Source organism: Castanea sativa, chromosome 4 (genome assembly GCF_040712315.1).
Source record: "Castanea sativa cultivar Marrone di Chiusa Pesio chromosome 4, ASM4071231v1".
NCBI lineage: Eukaryota > Viridiplantae > Streptophyta > Magnoliopsida > Fagales > Fagaceae > Castanea > Castanea sativa.
Window position 1 is genome coordinate 32941270 of NC_134016.1, and position 13126 is coordinate 32954395.

At 35.9% G+C, this 13126-nt stretch overlaps 1 protein-coding gene and 1 pseudogene across 2 annotated transcripts; both read left to right on the forward strand.

Annotated features, from left to right (window-relative positions):
• LOC142631613 (serine protease SPPA, chloroplastic-like) lies at window positions 1-12810 on the forward strand. Of its 2 annotated transcripts, XM_075805820.1 has the most exons (14): window positions 1-518; window positions 1150-1333; window positions 2266-2403; window positions 3581-3751; window positions 3825-3928; window positions 4423-4490; window positions 5511-5677; window positions 6242-6311; window positions 9295-9449; window positions 10525-10630; window positions 11624-11711; window positions 11844-11987; window positions 12244-12475; window positions 12536-12810. In XM_075805820.1, the coding sequence occupies exons 1-13, from the start codon at window positions 66-68 to the stop codon at window positions 12472-12474; spliced, it is 2079 nt and encodes a 692-aa protein (XP_075661935.1). In that variant the 5' UTR covers window positions 1-65; the 3' UTR covers window position 12475; window positions 12536-12810. The 2 variants fall into 2 exon arrangements, with proteins under 2 accessions (XP_075661935.1, XP_075661934.1); XM_075805819.1 differs by having other exon boundaries at window positions 12244-12810.
• Window positions 12615-13126, forward strand: part of LOC142632743 (serine protease SPPA, chloroplastic-like) — an 18236-nt pseudogene continuing 17724 nt past the window's right edge.

Here is a 13126-nt window from a genome sequence, read left to right on the forward strand (position 1 = left end):
CTCCTCTCCGTTCTACTCTCTTCCTTCCTGCTCTTCCTTACTATTTGAAAATCCGTTTCGCAAAAATGTCGAGGCTCCTTCTTCTCCACACTCCCCATATCACCTCTTTCCATCGCCGAACCCTCACTTCCTTCCTCTCCAACTCCAAGCCTCACCTCTCTCTCTCTTCTCTCCAATTCCATCATCACCGCTTCTCTCTTTCCCTCTTCCTCTCTCCCTCCTCTCCTTCTCCTTCCCCTCCTCTCCGAACCTTTTCCGTCAGCGCATTTGACTCCTCCGAAACCAAAAGCGAAGAAGAAGAAGAAGCAGAGAAAGTAGGAAATGAGGAAGGGAAGACGAAGAAGATTAATAGTAGCAGCAATAGTAGTGTTACAGATTCAGAGTATCCAAGCGGTGAATTTCAGTTTGAAGAGTTTAACTGGTGGAGGAAGTTCACTGTCAAGCTCAAGATGCTCACTGCTTTGCCCTGGGAGCGAGTTCGCAAAGGCACCGTCTTGACCATGAAGATTCGCGGCCAGGTTGCTTTGCTTTTCTTTTCTCCATTTCTATAATTTGAAAAAAAAATTTAGCTTAAAAGAGCAGAGCGAAACAGGCTGTGATTAGATACTGTAATTTGAGCATATTAGATGATAATCATTTCATCACGATTGAATTGCTCAACAATTTTGTTTGTTTTGTTTTTGATTTTTTGCCAGTTGTGTTAATATATCTATTATTTGGTCTTCGATTATCTCTGGTTATACTTGTGATAATTTACACTAGGTTCAATTTCAACAATGGTTGAACATTACATTGAAAATGACTCATTTTGTTGACACCTTGAAAATGAGCTAGAAAACATTTGTGGTGTTTTTTGAGTATGTGACATTTTAAATAAAAAATTAAAAAAAAGTCCCGCTCTATTGAGCTTGTTTTCCATTGATCATAGAAAACATTTTCCATTGACTTGTGTTTTTTGCTGTACCAAAAACCAGAAAATGCTTTCCACCGAAACATACAAGGCGGCATCTATAATAATCTATTGCCATTTTTTGTTTGGACTGTGTAGTGTTGACTCTGATACTGTGATACAATCTATCTTAGGCTAATTGATGCTGAATACATGTTTTATTTAGACGTTGAAATTGTGTTGCTCTTTCTTATGTTCAGATATCTGATCAGCTAAAGAGCCGTTTCTCTTCAGGCCTATCTCTACCTCAAATTTGTGAGAACATTATAAAAGCAGCATATGATCCACGCATTTCTGGTATCTATCTTCATATTGAAACCTTGAGTTGTGGCTGGGGCAAAGTTGAAGAAATCCGAAGGCATATTTTCGATTTCAAGAAATCAGGTAGTATCATCGTGCTATCTATTTTTCTCATAATACTTGGATAATCCTTCCGAACGCACGACCTAACTCTCCATCAGTTCTTTGTCTTTGGAATTTGGATGGAGTATGTATGGTTATTGTAGTTGTAAAAAGAAGTGCTGGCTTCCGAGTACACTAACACACACATGCAGCATACAGCAGTGAACATTTTTTTTTATGGGACAGCAGTGAACTATTTGATTAGACATGTTTAGTCAAGTGATTCAACATGTTTTGCATGTGCTTGAAGAGGCTTGGTTCATGTGTATGCATGCACCCGAAGAGCTTCACTATTTGTTTTTAATTTGTAAGTTATACATGCACAGTCTTGGATCCATGACCTCACCTTGACCCTCAACCTTACCCTTAGCCTTACTCTTACAAGGAATGGGGGTGCCATTTGAGCTAGAACTCATTAGAAAAGAGGTTGACTTAGTGTTTGTGTGCACATATATATATACATATATATATATACATATATATATATATATATATATATATTTTAAAAGGTCAATTACACATGCACCTAGTGGGTTTTGAACCCACAACCTCATTGTCCACCCATTTTTATGGGAGTAAGAAGTGCCATTTGAGTTAGAGCTTATTGTGGTATGTATGCACCTAAATGATGGGTGATCTATCTTCTTTGGACGTTCAGGTGCACCGCTTCATTTTAATTGGAGTTGTGTATGTATCATCTTAAAGTAAGAAGTATTTCATACCTTTTTAGTTCTTCTATCTTCCTTTCATCACAAGATCATTGACTTTGTTTGTTATGTCTAAAGTACTAGATACCTACTTTACTAGATAGCTGACTTATGTCTTTGAAACTTCAAGTTTCTATGGTGATCAGGCAGCAAATTATCTATTACTACAACCAGTAACGTTGATCTTTATTTATACTTCAAATGCAGGCAAATTCATTGTGGCATATGTCCCTGCATGTCGTGAGAAAGAATATTACCTTGCCTGTGCATGTGAAGAGATATATGCCCCTTCAAGTGCTTATTTTTCTTTGTTCGGTTTAACGGTTCAAGCGTCATTCCTTAGAGGTAAGTTGGTTTTGCTAGTTCTTGTATAGTTTTTGTTAGAATAATGGTAAATGATTATATTTATAATTTCTTAATAACTTAAGATTTTGGACAAGTTGTAATTTATCATGATATCATATGTGATTCTGAGTTTGAACCCCATCTCTACTATATGACTCATTTGAAAATTAAAAAACCCACATGTCGGACCCCATTTATCAAGGGGAGTTTGGGTCCAAACATGAGGAGAGTGTTAGAATGCTGGTTAAAACAATTAAATTCAGCATTTCCAAAAGCTTGCGTGTACAAATATGTATCCTTGCAGGTATTCTATCTTTGTTTCGCTTGCCTGAACTTGCAACTAATGTCTAAAATGGAGAACATGCTGATTCTGCTGCCATCACAAATCAATTTACCTTGTTAGCTATGTTGCTCCTTATTGTAGCCTTGGGTGTCATGGAACTAGGTATAAATATTTTTTAAATACCATGGTCAGATTATTTGGACAGTATTCATCAGTTCTAATTTTATCTCCATATTCTGTAACATCATTTGTGTTGTTTACAGCTGAGATTTACCACTTCCTATGTTTTCGCATGAATGTCAAAATAAAATGGGAAAATACTTAGGAGCACTAGGATGTTTTCTCCTTAGTGCACCATTGACTTGCTTATATTACTAATCTCTGTTTCAGAATTTTATGCAGTAAAAGTATTCTGATTCTATAATCGCTAGACTATTTCTTGAGATTCATATGTCAAAATGAGATGTTCAACTATTAGATATCATCTGAAATGTTTAATCCAGAGCTTTCAAAATCCATCTTTGCAAGTTGCATGAATGGGTCTCAAGGAATTGGTAATCCTCTCCAGTAATTAGTGTTGTGAAGTTTTGTTTATTACATAAATTGATCGTTGAAATATGGACAGCATGGCCTTGGCTCTTTTATTGTCACTCAATTTTAAATAGAAAAGCAATTGCATTTTACAATAGTTGTTTAATCCCAAGTGCTCACATGTGCATCTTATGGTGGCTTGTAAGATAAGTATTTAGTGTCCTATGCTCTTGCATAAGTTTTTTAATGAAACATATGCAAAAGTCCAATCCTAATTTTCCACTAATTAAAAAATGTAGTCTGAGCTAACTTATGGCTCCAATTGTATTATTTGATAGAGGTTTCAAAATTTTTGTTTTGTAGGTGTCTTTGACAATGTAGGAATTGATCCAGAAGTGCAAAGGTTTGGCAAATACAAAAGTGCAGGGGATCAACTTATACGCAAAACGATGTCTAAGGAAAATTGTGAGATGCTGACTGCATTGCTCGAAAACATCTATGGGAATTGGCTGGATAAAGTTTCTTCAACAAAAGGTAGCTTTGCATCTGATGCTTTTCTCAATCTTCAAGTATTAAATAAACTCACAGGCTTCTGCAAATTCTGCAGGAAAGACAAGGGAAGATCTTGAGAACTTCATTAATGATGGTGTTTACCAAGTAGAAAGGCTGAAAGAAGAGGGCTGGATAACAAACATACGTTATGATGACGAGGTATAGAATTCTACTCCTTTTGGCTTAGAAGTCTGGGCTTGAAGTTTATGTGGAAGAATCAATATCTGCTACTGCACTTATTAAGAATTTTTAAAAATATCTGGAGAGTGAAGTTACTGTGGTAGCATTTTCATTTAGTGTTTGGTCTACAAGATTTTAATGACATTATACTAACAGCCAGTTGAGAAGGTTTTCTAAAACTTGGTGTCCCTCCATGCTCCTTCAGATAAGTTATAGGTAGAGCTTCTAATGCATAGTAATTATCAAGTCTAAATGGAACCTACAAATTTTCAGACATGTATATATCATATTGTTGTTAAATTTGATCGTATGTTGGCCATTAATACCTGTTCAATAGTTTCGGTTAAATAGTATGAGTGTGACAGCCATTGGTATTGGGAATGGTTTGTGTCCTTAAAACTGTAATGCTTTTTTTTCCCACTTGATTGATATGATGATTTCAGGTGGTTTTTAGTAACATTTAGTCCTTGCAGGTTATTTCAATGTTGAGGGAGAAACTAGGATTACCTAAGGATAAACAGGTCCCTATGATTGATTACAGGTAGTCAACTTATTATTGGAGGCCTACAAGTGTGTTTTAATGGAGTGTATTGTTTCCCGGAGTCATTTTTGGCAAATTGACAACCCCTTCCTCCCAATTAAAGCTGTCATTTTCTTTAATTAAAAAAAATGCCTGTTACTTGCTGTTGTTTAGACATCTAATCTTTAGATTGTTCATCCTACTGTATTTGATTGCTGTATCATAATCTCTCATATAAAAAATAATTTCAACATCTTGCTGTTTTAGCCTTTAAATATTTTGGGTGAATACTAGTCATGGGGCTTCACTTACCTCTTATTTGAATTTTTAATTCTTTTACGATTTAAATTTCTCTACAATTTGTCTGAGGAATAATTATCTTGTTTTGAATTTCCATATATATTGTTAAATTACCGATTGTCCCAAAAGATTAAACTATTAGGAAATGATAAATTTAATCACTTAACCATTATCCTAACACTCCATTATTGATTGTCCAAAATCTTAAACTATAAGTAATGGTGAATTTAAACACTTAACTATTATCCTAACATTTAGCCTCACGTGTGGGCCTAAACTCCTCCTTAATAAGGAGGGCCAACATGTAAGATTTTTAAAATTTGAAATGGGAGATAGAGTAGAGATAGGGATCGAACTCAGGACCTCTTGCTCTAATACCATGTTAAATTACTAATTGTCCTAAAAGCTTAAGCTATTAGGAAATTGTATTTTAATCACTTAACCATCATCCTAACATATCCATGCGACTTTTTTTATTTTTATGATATGTAAGCATTATTAATGATTTAGATTTACACTGCAAGGTGCATTAAGGTTTTTTTACAGCAATTCATAGCACTCTAAGAGCTAACTTTCTTTGCCTCACACACACTGACACGTGTGCAATCGTTGTTGTCTTATCTATTTTGTAGTAGTGATATATGAACATCTTCATTTTTCTGTGTGTGACTTGTGACCAATCTAAGACTTCCATTGGTTCAATCACTTGGATGTTTAAAGATGTGAATATTAACCTTACAGAAAATACTCTAGAGTTAGAGAATGGACTCTCGGTTTATCTGGTGGGAAAGACCAAATAGCTGTAATCAGAGCCTCAGGGAGCATTAGTCGTGTACGAAGTCCATTAAGTGTCTCTGGTTCAGGAATTGTTGGGGAGCAGTTCATTGAGAAGATTCGTACAGTGAGAGGTAATGCATTATCTTATAATTCCACTTTGCTTGATCTAATGCTCTTTTTCTTTCTTTGGATGATCAACTTGATCTTAAGATGTGACCTTGCCTTTTGAGATGGTGGCATGCCAATTATGTTCATGTTAACAGTCATCACATGTTAAATAGAAACTATGTGACAGTATACACTTATTCCATGCTATACGTTGTGAAAACATGGGGAACCATTCGAAGATACAATAAAAGAAAAACACATAATGTGCAACTTGACTTTGAGAAGACCTCTGGTTAGGTATCTAAAAAACTGCTAATGTAAAAGAAAAGAACAGAGTGAGTTAGTGCTATTCATTTGAATAAATGGTAATGTCCATATGCATCCACAACATTCATCTATAATTTTTGCTTTTGGAGGCCTAAGAGCAAAGCATAAAGTCTACAAGGATCATGTCTTATCTACTTGGGGTTGCTTAGTTTGAATTTAATGTCTGTATTCTTGCTTTCTGTTTTTAGTTACCCGATATTTGCGTAGTTATAAATTATTTTTCCAGTCATCTGTTTTTCCCCCCTTTGCCTCACCTTCAGAGTCTAAAAGATACAAGGCAGCAATAATCCGAATTGACAGCCCTGGAGGTGATGCTCTTGCTTCTGATTTGTAAGTTCTGGAATATTTTACCTCTATATATGTGTTATGAATCCATTGATATATGAACTAAGATAGTGCCCATTTCGTAGCCAAGTTGCCTATTATGTTTTGTTTTCTTTATAATCTACTCTTTGGTGATTCATTATTCTCTTTCAATTTTCTTACACCCTTAACCTCATGTTGAGTAATAAAGGATCCCACAACGCTCCCAATGGGAGTCAATATGTGAGAAGGAAGCCTGCCCCAAACCTTAAAACCTCTGCAAGACCTCCTCCTCTGGAGCACCCACTGAAACTAATTCTTTTTTCTCAAAAATAATCCTCATAGTTGTAACTACTTAAAAACGTATGAGCAGACATCTTAGAAAATTTATATCAGCCCCGAAATAATAGTAGTGTCATCTGCGCGTAGAAATTTGAAGTCACCAGCACTCGATTTGTATTATTATTACCAAAGGTAAAGCTTGATATAAACTGTCCTCTGCTTCTCTAGCCAACATATGCTGAAAACTTCCCTAACAAGAATAGAAAAAGCTGCGAATGTGGATTACCTTGCCCTAGTCCTATCAAACTGTTGAAGAGTGACAGTAGTTCTGTTTGCAAGAAATTAAATCTTGTGGTTAATTACAGTTGACCCACCTGTCGTTTGCCCATTTTAATAGTGCCTACCCATGGTTTGGACTGTGTCACTTTACCCACTTGAAGTGGCCTCCGTTAGGTTTCTATAATCCACTTCATCACTTCACCTTTTAAAAGGATTTAAATGTAGGGTTTGTTAAAAATTAATATCCCTAATTCAGTAAAGCCTCAGCAGTGTTCTGAGGTTCATAGGATCAGGAGCAGCAGGTTCTACTATTTTATTTTTTTTGATAAGTACAGGTTCTACTATTTTTGACAGCACAGAATCGACATCCATGTGTACAAGTGTACCCAAGAAGCATAATAGTTGCAGTTGCAATACCATCTCCATCTCCACCTCCATTCCAACGCTCTTCAATGTTAGGACATTGGGCTTCCTCACAAACTGTGTTGAGTTTCAAGCATGAGAGTGAGCCTTTGACCTCATTGAATCATATTGGTGTTAATATGAGAAAGGAGAAAAGTGGCAATTGGGGTTTTGGTTTCTCTGTATGGCTTTTTTTATTGGTGGATTTGGTAGTTTCAAGTTTTAAATTTATTTCTACTTCAAACCAAAACACTTTTTTTGGTTGCTAACGGAGCCCTAACAATCTGTCTCTACCACTATTTCTTCCGTGTGTAAAGTAAACCACTGTCAATCTGTTCTCTCTACACTTGACAAAGGCATCTCTCTCCACCAAATCAGAGAAGCTTAATATGTGAAATTTCGATATGAGTTTTGCTTAAAAAGTGGTAAACTGGGCTGTGCTCCATCTGAAGTGTTGGTGGTGCCGCTTGAACTGGTTCCATCTTTTTCTATTTTTCATAACAAAAGACCCACAAGTTCATTTCTCTCTCCGCCAATCTGCCATGGCCGAATTCAAGTTCAGTTCTCCACGGGTGGCGGTTCGTTCCTTTTTTTCATCTCAATCTCTTCTCTAAAGCTTCCTAGCCAAAACCCCCCCTGAATTTGTGGGTTGTAGTGTTTGACTGGTGGTGTGGATGGAGGTTGGTAATTGAGATTGGGGGTTCTTTTGGTTTGGGTTTGGTGTGGATGGAGGTTGTTGTTGCTTCTTTGGTTTGTGGGTTGTTGTTGTTGCCTGTTAGTTCTTTTTACAAAACCCTGACTTTTAGATCTTCATTTATTTGTTTTTTATTTTTTTTCTGGTTGGTGAAATGAAAGGTGGGTTATAGAGATCTAACGAAGCCACCGCAGGTGAGTAAAGTAACAAAATCCAAACTACAGGTAGGCACTATTAATCCTAAATCTTTTGATCATGGAAATCCAAAAGTGTTTAATCTCTGCTGTATCTCCCCAAATTTAATTCACTCCAATTTAATGTGATCTCTTTTTCTGCATTGCTTGCAAACTAAGGCCAAGACTATTGCTCTCAAAACTCGCATTAGTCTCTCATTAGGCAACAAAACAGAGTCTAGAATTTATGGTCCTCCCACTAGGCATTCTGTGACTCTGAAACAAGTGTGGACTGTGGCTAATGAGAAGGTTGAAGAGTGGTAGTTCTGTTCACAAGAAATTAAATCTTGATAGTGGAAATCCAAAAGTGTTTCATCTTTGATGTATTGCCCCAAAACTAATACACCCCAATTAACATGATTGCCTTTTCAACATCTAGCTTGCAAACTAAGACCAAGAGATGTCCTGCTCTCAAAACCCGCAGTAGTTTCTCATTTGGCACCAAAACAGTCGAGAATTTATTGTCCTCCCACTAAAGCTTTTGTGGCTCTGAAACTTGTTTCTATGCTTGGATGGAGGGAGATGTAGGGAGAGGAGAAGGGAACTTCTCTTCCTCCATCCCCCTCTGTTCCAAACATACCCTGTGTGGACTATGGTTATTGAATAATATTGAGGCACAGTGGCGGTAAACATTCTGTGTCTACTTGTTTGATGTCAATCAAAAGTATGGACTGTGGAACCCTACTGTTAGATTTAATATGGCAAAGTGGAGGTAGGCATAGGACAAAAAATACACATTTCTCTGAATAAAAGTTATAGTTGTGGTGCTGAACATGGTGACTGTTTACAGGCCTTCCTGCTTACTCTTTAAATTTAGTTTCTGTGTTGCTTCTGGTAGCAGCACTTATGTAGTTATCTGCCATTGTTAAAAACTTATCCATTCCATTACACTTCTGGAGTCTGTCAAAAGTTTCAATCCTAGTATATCTGCAATTGGTATTTTAAATCAAGGACCAACCTTCCAAGCAATGCCAACTGATAAAAAAACTTGAACAAGAAGACAAAAGGAGAGTTGAGGAATAAGATATGAAGATTGGCATAGGGGCTTTGGTTGCTTTTATTGAATTATTTAAAGAAATTATCCTATGGCTTAATAACCCCTGGTGTTTTTGGTGTGCAGAATGTGGAGGGAAATCCGACTTTTGGCTGCATCAAAACCTGTCATTGCATCAATGTCTGATGTGGCAGCAAGTGGAGGATACTATATGGCAATGGCAGCAGGGACTATTGTTGCAGAAAATCTAACCTTGACTGGTTCCATTGGAGTTGTAACAGGTGAACCTAAGAATGCTTCACGGAAAGGAGAAAAAAAAAAAGTGAACTTCAGGATAACGCTGGTCGGAATATTAAATAGAAGAAATTTTTGTTGGTTATAGACTAATAGCAGTAAGAAACCTACATATGTGTGCAGAAGGTATTGGTTAAAAAGAAAAAGGTTCTCAGTCATTTTTACTTTTTACCTATTTTAAATTCTCGATTACATCGTGTGAAATATAACTGAGGACATATGCAAGAAGCGTAAGTTAGTTTAGTCAAATATACGGACTTCTCTGTCAAACCTTTCTTACAATACAAACACCTTCTGATTAATTTCTTTATGTAGATTCTCCAGATATTACTAAAGGAAGAACCTTAGTTTTTTTTTTTTTTTTTAAGTAAATAAATTTTATTCGAATAGAAAACAGGAAAATCACATATGAGAGTTGTGAATCTATCGTTTTCTAAAGAATACGATCATAATGAAAACTTATTAGTAGACACAACACTGAGTATACCATATATTTGGAAAATATTGAATTCTACAAAGAAAATATATTTGTTTACCTTTTGTAATGATCTCAAATGATTTTCCTAATTAAATAATATTTGCTCATGGAAGATTGTGACTGAAAGTAAGCTCATATTGTTGTCTCCTTGCGCAATAAAAGCTGCAAGGTCACACTCCAAATGGCTACTTCTACCCTTTTCTCAGTCATGATTGAACTTTGGCTGATCAAGATTGAATGTTTTGATCCTTATCAACATCTTAATCAGAAATGGCCTTGAAGATCTGTAACTAGAGTTTTTTTTTTTTTTTTGGTTTTGTTTTGTTTTCTTTCTGATAACTAAAGAAGTCATATGAGTAAGTGTTCGACAATACACTGTTTCTCATGTTTGTGCATCACTCCTGGGTTAGAAAGTGCTTTTCATTTGGAAGTTGGTTTGCTCTCTCCCTCTCTTCTTTTGGTTGCCTTGAAACAACACCCACACACAATCTCTTTCTCTCTATTTAAACCTTCCCTTGGCTCTTAAATATAATGTATTTGGCTTGTGCAAGAAGTTGTTAATGAGTTAGTGATTTTGCTTGTAGGGAGGTTTAACCTGGGGAAGCTGTATGAAAAGATTGGTTTCAACAAAGAAATCTTATCCAGGGGAAAATATGCTGAGCTCCTTGCAGCGGATCAAAGACCTTTAAGGTAAAGAGGCCTTGTTCAATTGCTAGCTTTACATTTCCTTTGTGAAACAGGAATGGATAGTATTCTTTTGTCCATATAAATTTCATGTTCAAATTGAAACCTGAATGAGTCTGCCACCAACCATGTAAGCCTATTTTGTGTAGATCATTTTGTTTCCTTGATTATGCACTTATGCCCAATCATTAATATTGGTTTAAATGTGAGAAGTTATGGATGAAATGGACATTAGAATTGCCCAAACAAATCCATGATCCTTAATATATCAACTATATTTAGAATTCATATTTCTAAGTATTTATACTGCCTATGTGCTTTGGTTTTTTGCATTGGTTTCTTTTTTCAATTAAGTTATATTACTTATAAAATATATATATATATATATATTTCTAAGTATTATGATGACCCATAGTTATAATGACACAAATACTGGATGTCCTTCAATAATTGGGTTTTCTTAATATATCATTATCCAGGATGCCAAATCAATAACAAAGTTCAAGAAGGGTATAGTGAGATCCCAAAATTTGTCTATCTATTTCTATATCGAAAGAGGAACTGTATTTTTATATACGTAGCTCTCTCTCTCTCTCTCACAAACACACACACATTGCGAACGAGGCCTTGAAATAAGAAATTGAGTATGATCTTTTACTCTGGAGTGCTGAAATTACCATTCCATACACTTCAGTGTTTATCTTGTTTCCAGATATAAGAGAATTGTAGGATGGGAAATATCCACCCTAAATCATAAGAGCATTTGCAATGTGCATCCCAAACCAAAATATTTCTACAATCAACTCACTAATCTGAGATTAATCTGCTCATTAAATTATTAATTTAAATGCTAATTTGGATGGAGGAGTGAACATTGCCAATATACCTCTAATAAGGGTGTTGATTGCTGAATTTTGTAGTTTAAGGTGTGCATTAAATGCAAAATGAGTTTACCCCTCTATGATTTTACAATTGACTAGTTACAATTTCTATATACAGACCAGATGAAGCAGAACTTTTTGCTAAGTCTGCACAGAATGCATATGTGCAATTTCGGGACAAGGCAGCTTTTTCCAGATCAATGCCTGTATGTTGGTCATTTTAATTTTCAATAATAATTTCAATTGCTTTCGCTTTTCTTTTTTTTTAACCTCCCCCTCCCCCCCCCCCCCCCTTAAAATCTGAACGGTCTCCAATGTCGCTATTATATTGTTGCTAGGTAGATAAGATGGAGGAGGTTGCGCAAGGGAGGGTTTGGACTGGGAAAGATGCAGCTTCAAGAGGTTTGGTCGATGCTATTGGTGGACTTTCTCGGGCTGTTGCTATAGCAAAACTGAAGGCTAATATACCTCAAGATAGACAGGTTTTTTGTTTACTATTTTTCTTCTTTCTTCTCTCTTTATCTTTTGTGTGTCTTGAATTTGCTTTGGATGAATACTACTGCTGATTATCAATTCTGTAAAATTCATTAGTGTACTCCAGCTTATAATTATAGCACATACATTGGTTTTGGATCTGTAATCACATCATCATACATATTATAAGTGAGAAACAGTGTGTGGTTGTCTTTCATTATCTTTACAGAATGTGTTATAATGCATTTGGTTGGATGGGTATAGGTTACTCTTGTGGAGCTTTCAAGACCATCCCCAACACTACCAGAGGTATTAAGTGGCATAGGGAGTACTCTAGTTGGAGTTGACAGCACACTGAAAGAACTACTGCAAGAATTGACAAATTCTGAGGGAGTTCAAGCCAGGATGGATGGAATCATGTTCCAGAGACTGGAGGGATATTCTTATGCCAATCCCATTTTTGCTTTGATAAAAGATTACATGAGTTCCCTCTAACCTTTATTGGTTATCCTGTGTATCACATCATTTTGATAAAAATCATCTTAATCCCTCTAACCTGTATTGGTTATGCAGAGTCTCACTGCTTCTACAAAATCTGGTTTTAGTTGGACATATGTGTTCTAAAATTTGGCACAATGGAGGAGCGGTTAGTTTGGGGTATATACTTCGTTTGGAAAACAGGTGAAAGCAAACAGAGCCACCTTGAGGGTGTTTTTTTTTTTTTTCAATTTCCCGTTTGGTTTCCATCTGTTTTCTCTATGCTTTTGTGTATAAATATACAGAATTATTCGAGCAATACCAAAAAAAGAAGAGAGAAATATTGTGTCGCAATTATTCATTATTTTTCTCTTTATCTTTTGGATAACATGCATTCTCCCACCCGAAATTGTCAATTTCTAATGCTAATTAGTGTTTTGGGGATTTCCTTAATGCCGGGAAGTAGAAAGGCACGGAGTTTTTTTTATCTGACAATTAGCAAAGAATAGTTCAGTTATAAGCAGACTATGAATGCGGAATGCCACTCTACATTCAGTTTTATGTATTGTTTGGCTTTGTTTTGATCACGAGTATTGCTTTAAACGAGTTTTGCAGTTAGAAATTCCCACTAACATGTCACTCTCTGAGGACTTCGGCTAATTTAAAATGG

What these genes read in the sequence shown, in the direction of transcription:
- LOC142631613 (XM_075805819.1), top strand. Translation starts at nt 66, where the DNA reads ATGTCGAGGCTCCTTCTTCTCCACACTCCCCATATCACCTCTTTCCAT. An exon ending in ACATACGTTATGATGACGAG is followed by an intron (nt 3,929 to 4,422) that starts GTATAGAATTCT and finishes TAGTCCTTGCAG; the next exon opens with GTTATTTCAATGTTGAGGGA. An exon ending in TTCCATTGGAGTTGTAACAG is followed by an intron (nt 9,450 to 10,524) that starts GTGAACCTAAGA and finishes TTTTGCTTGTAG; the next exon opens with GGAGGTTTAACCTGGGGAAG.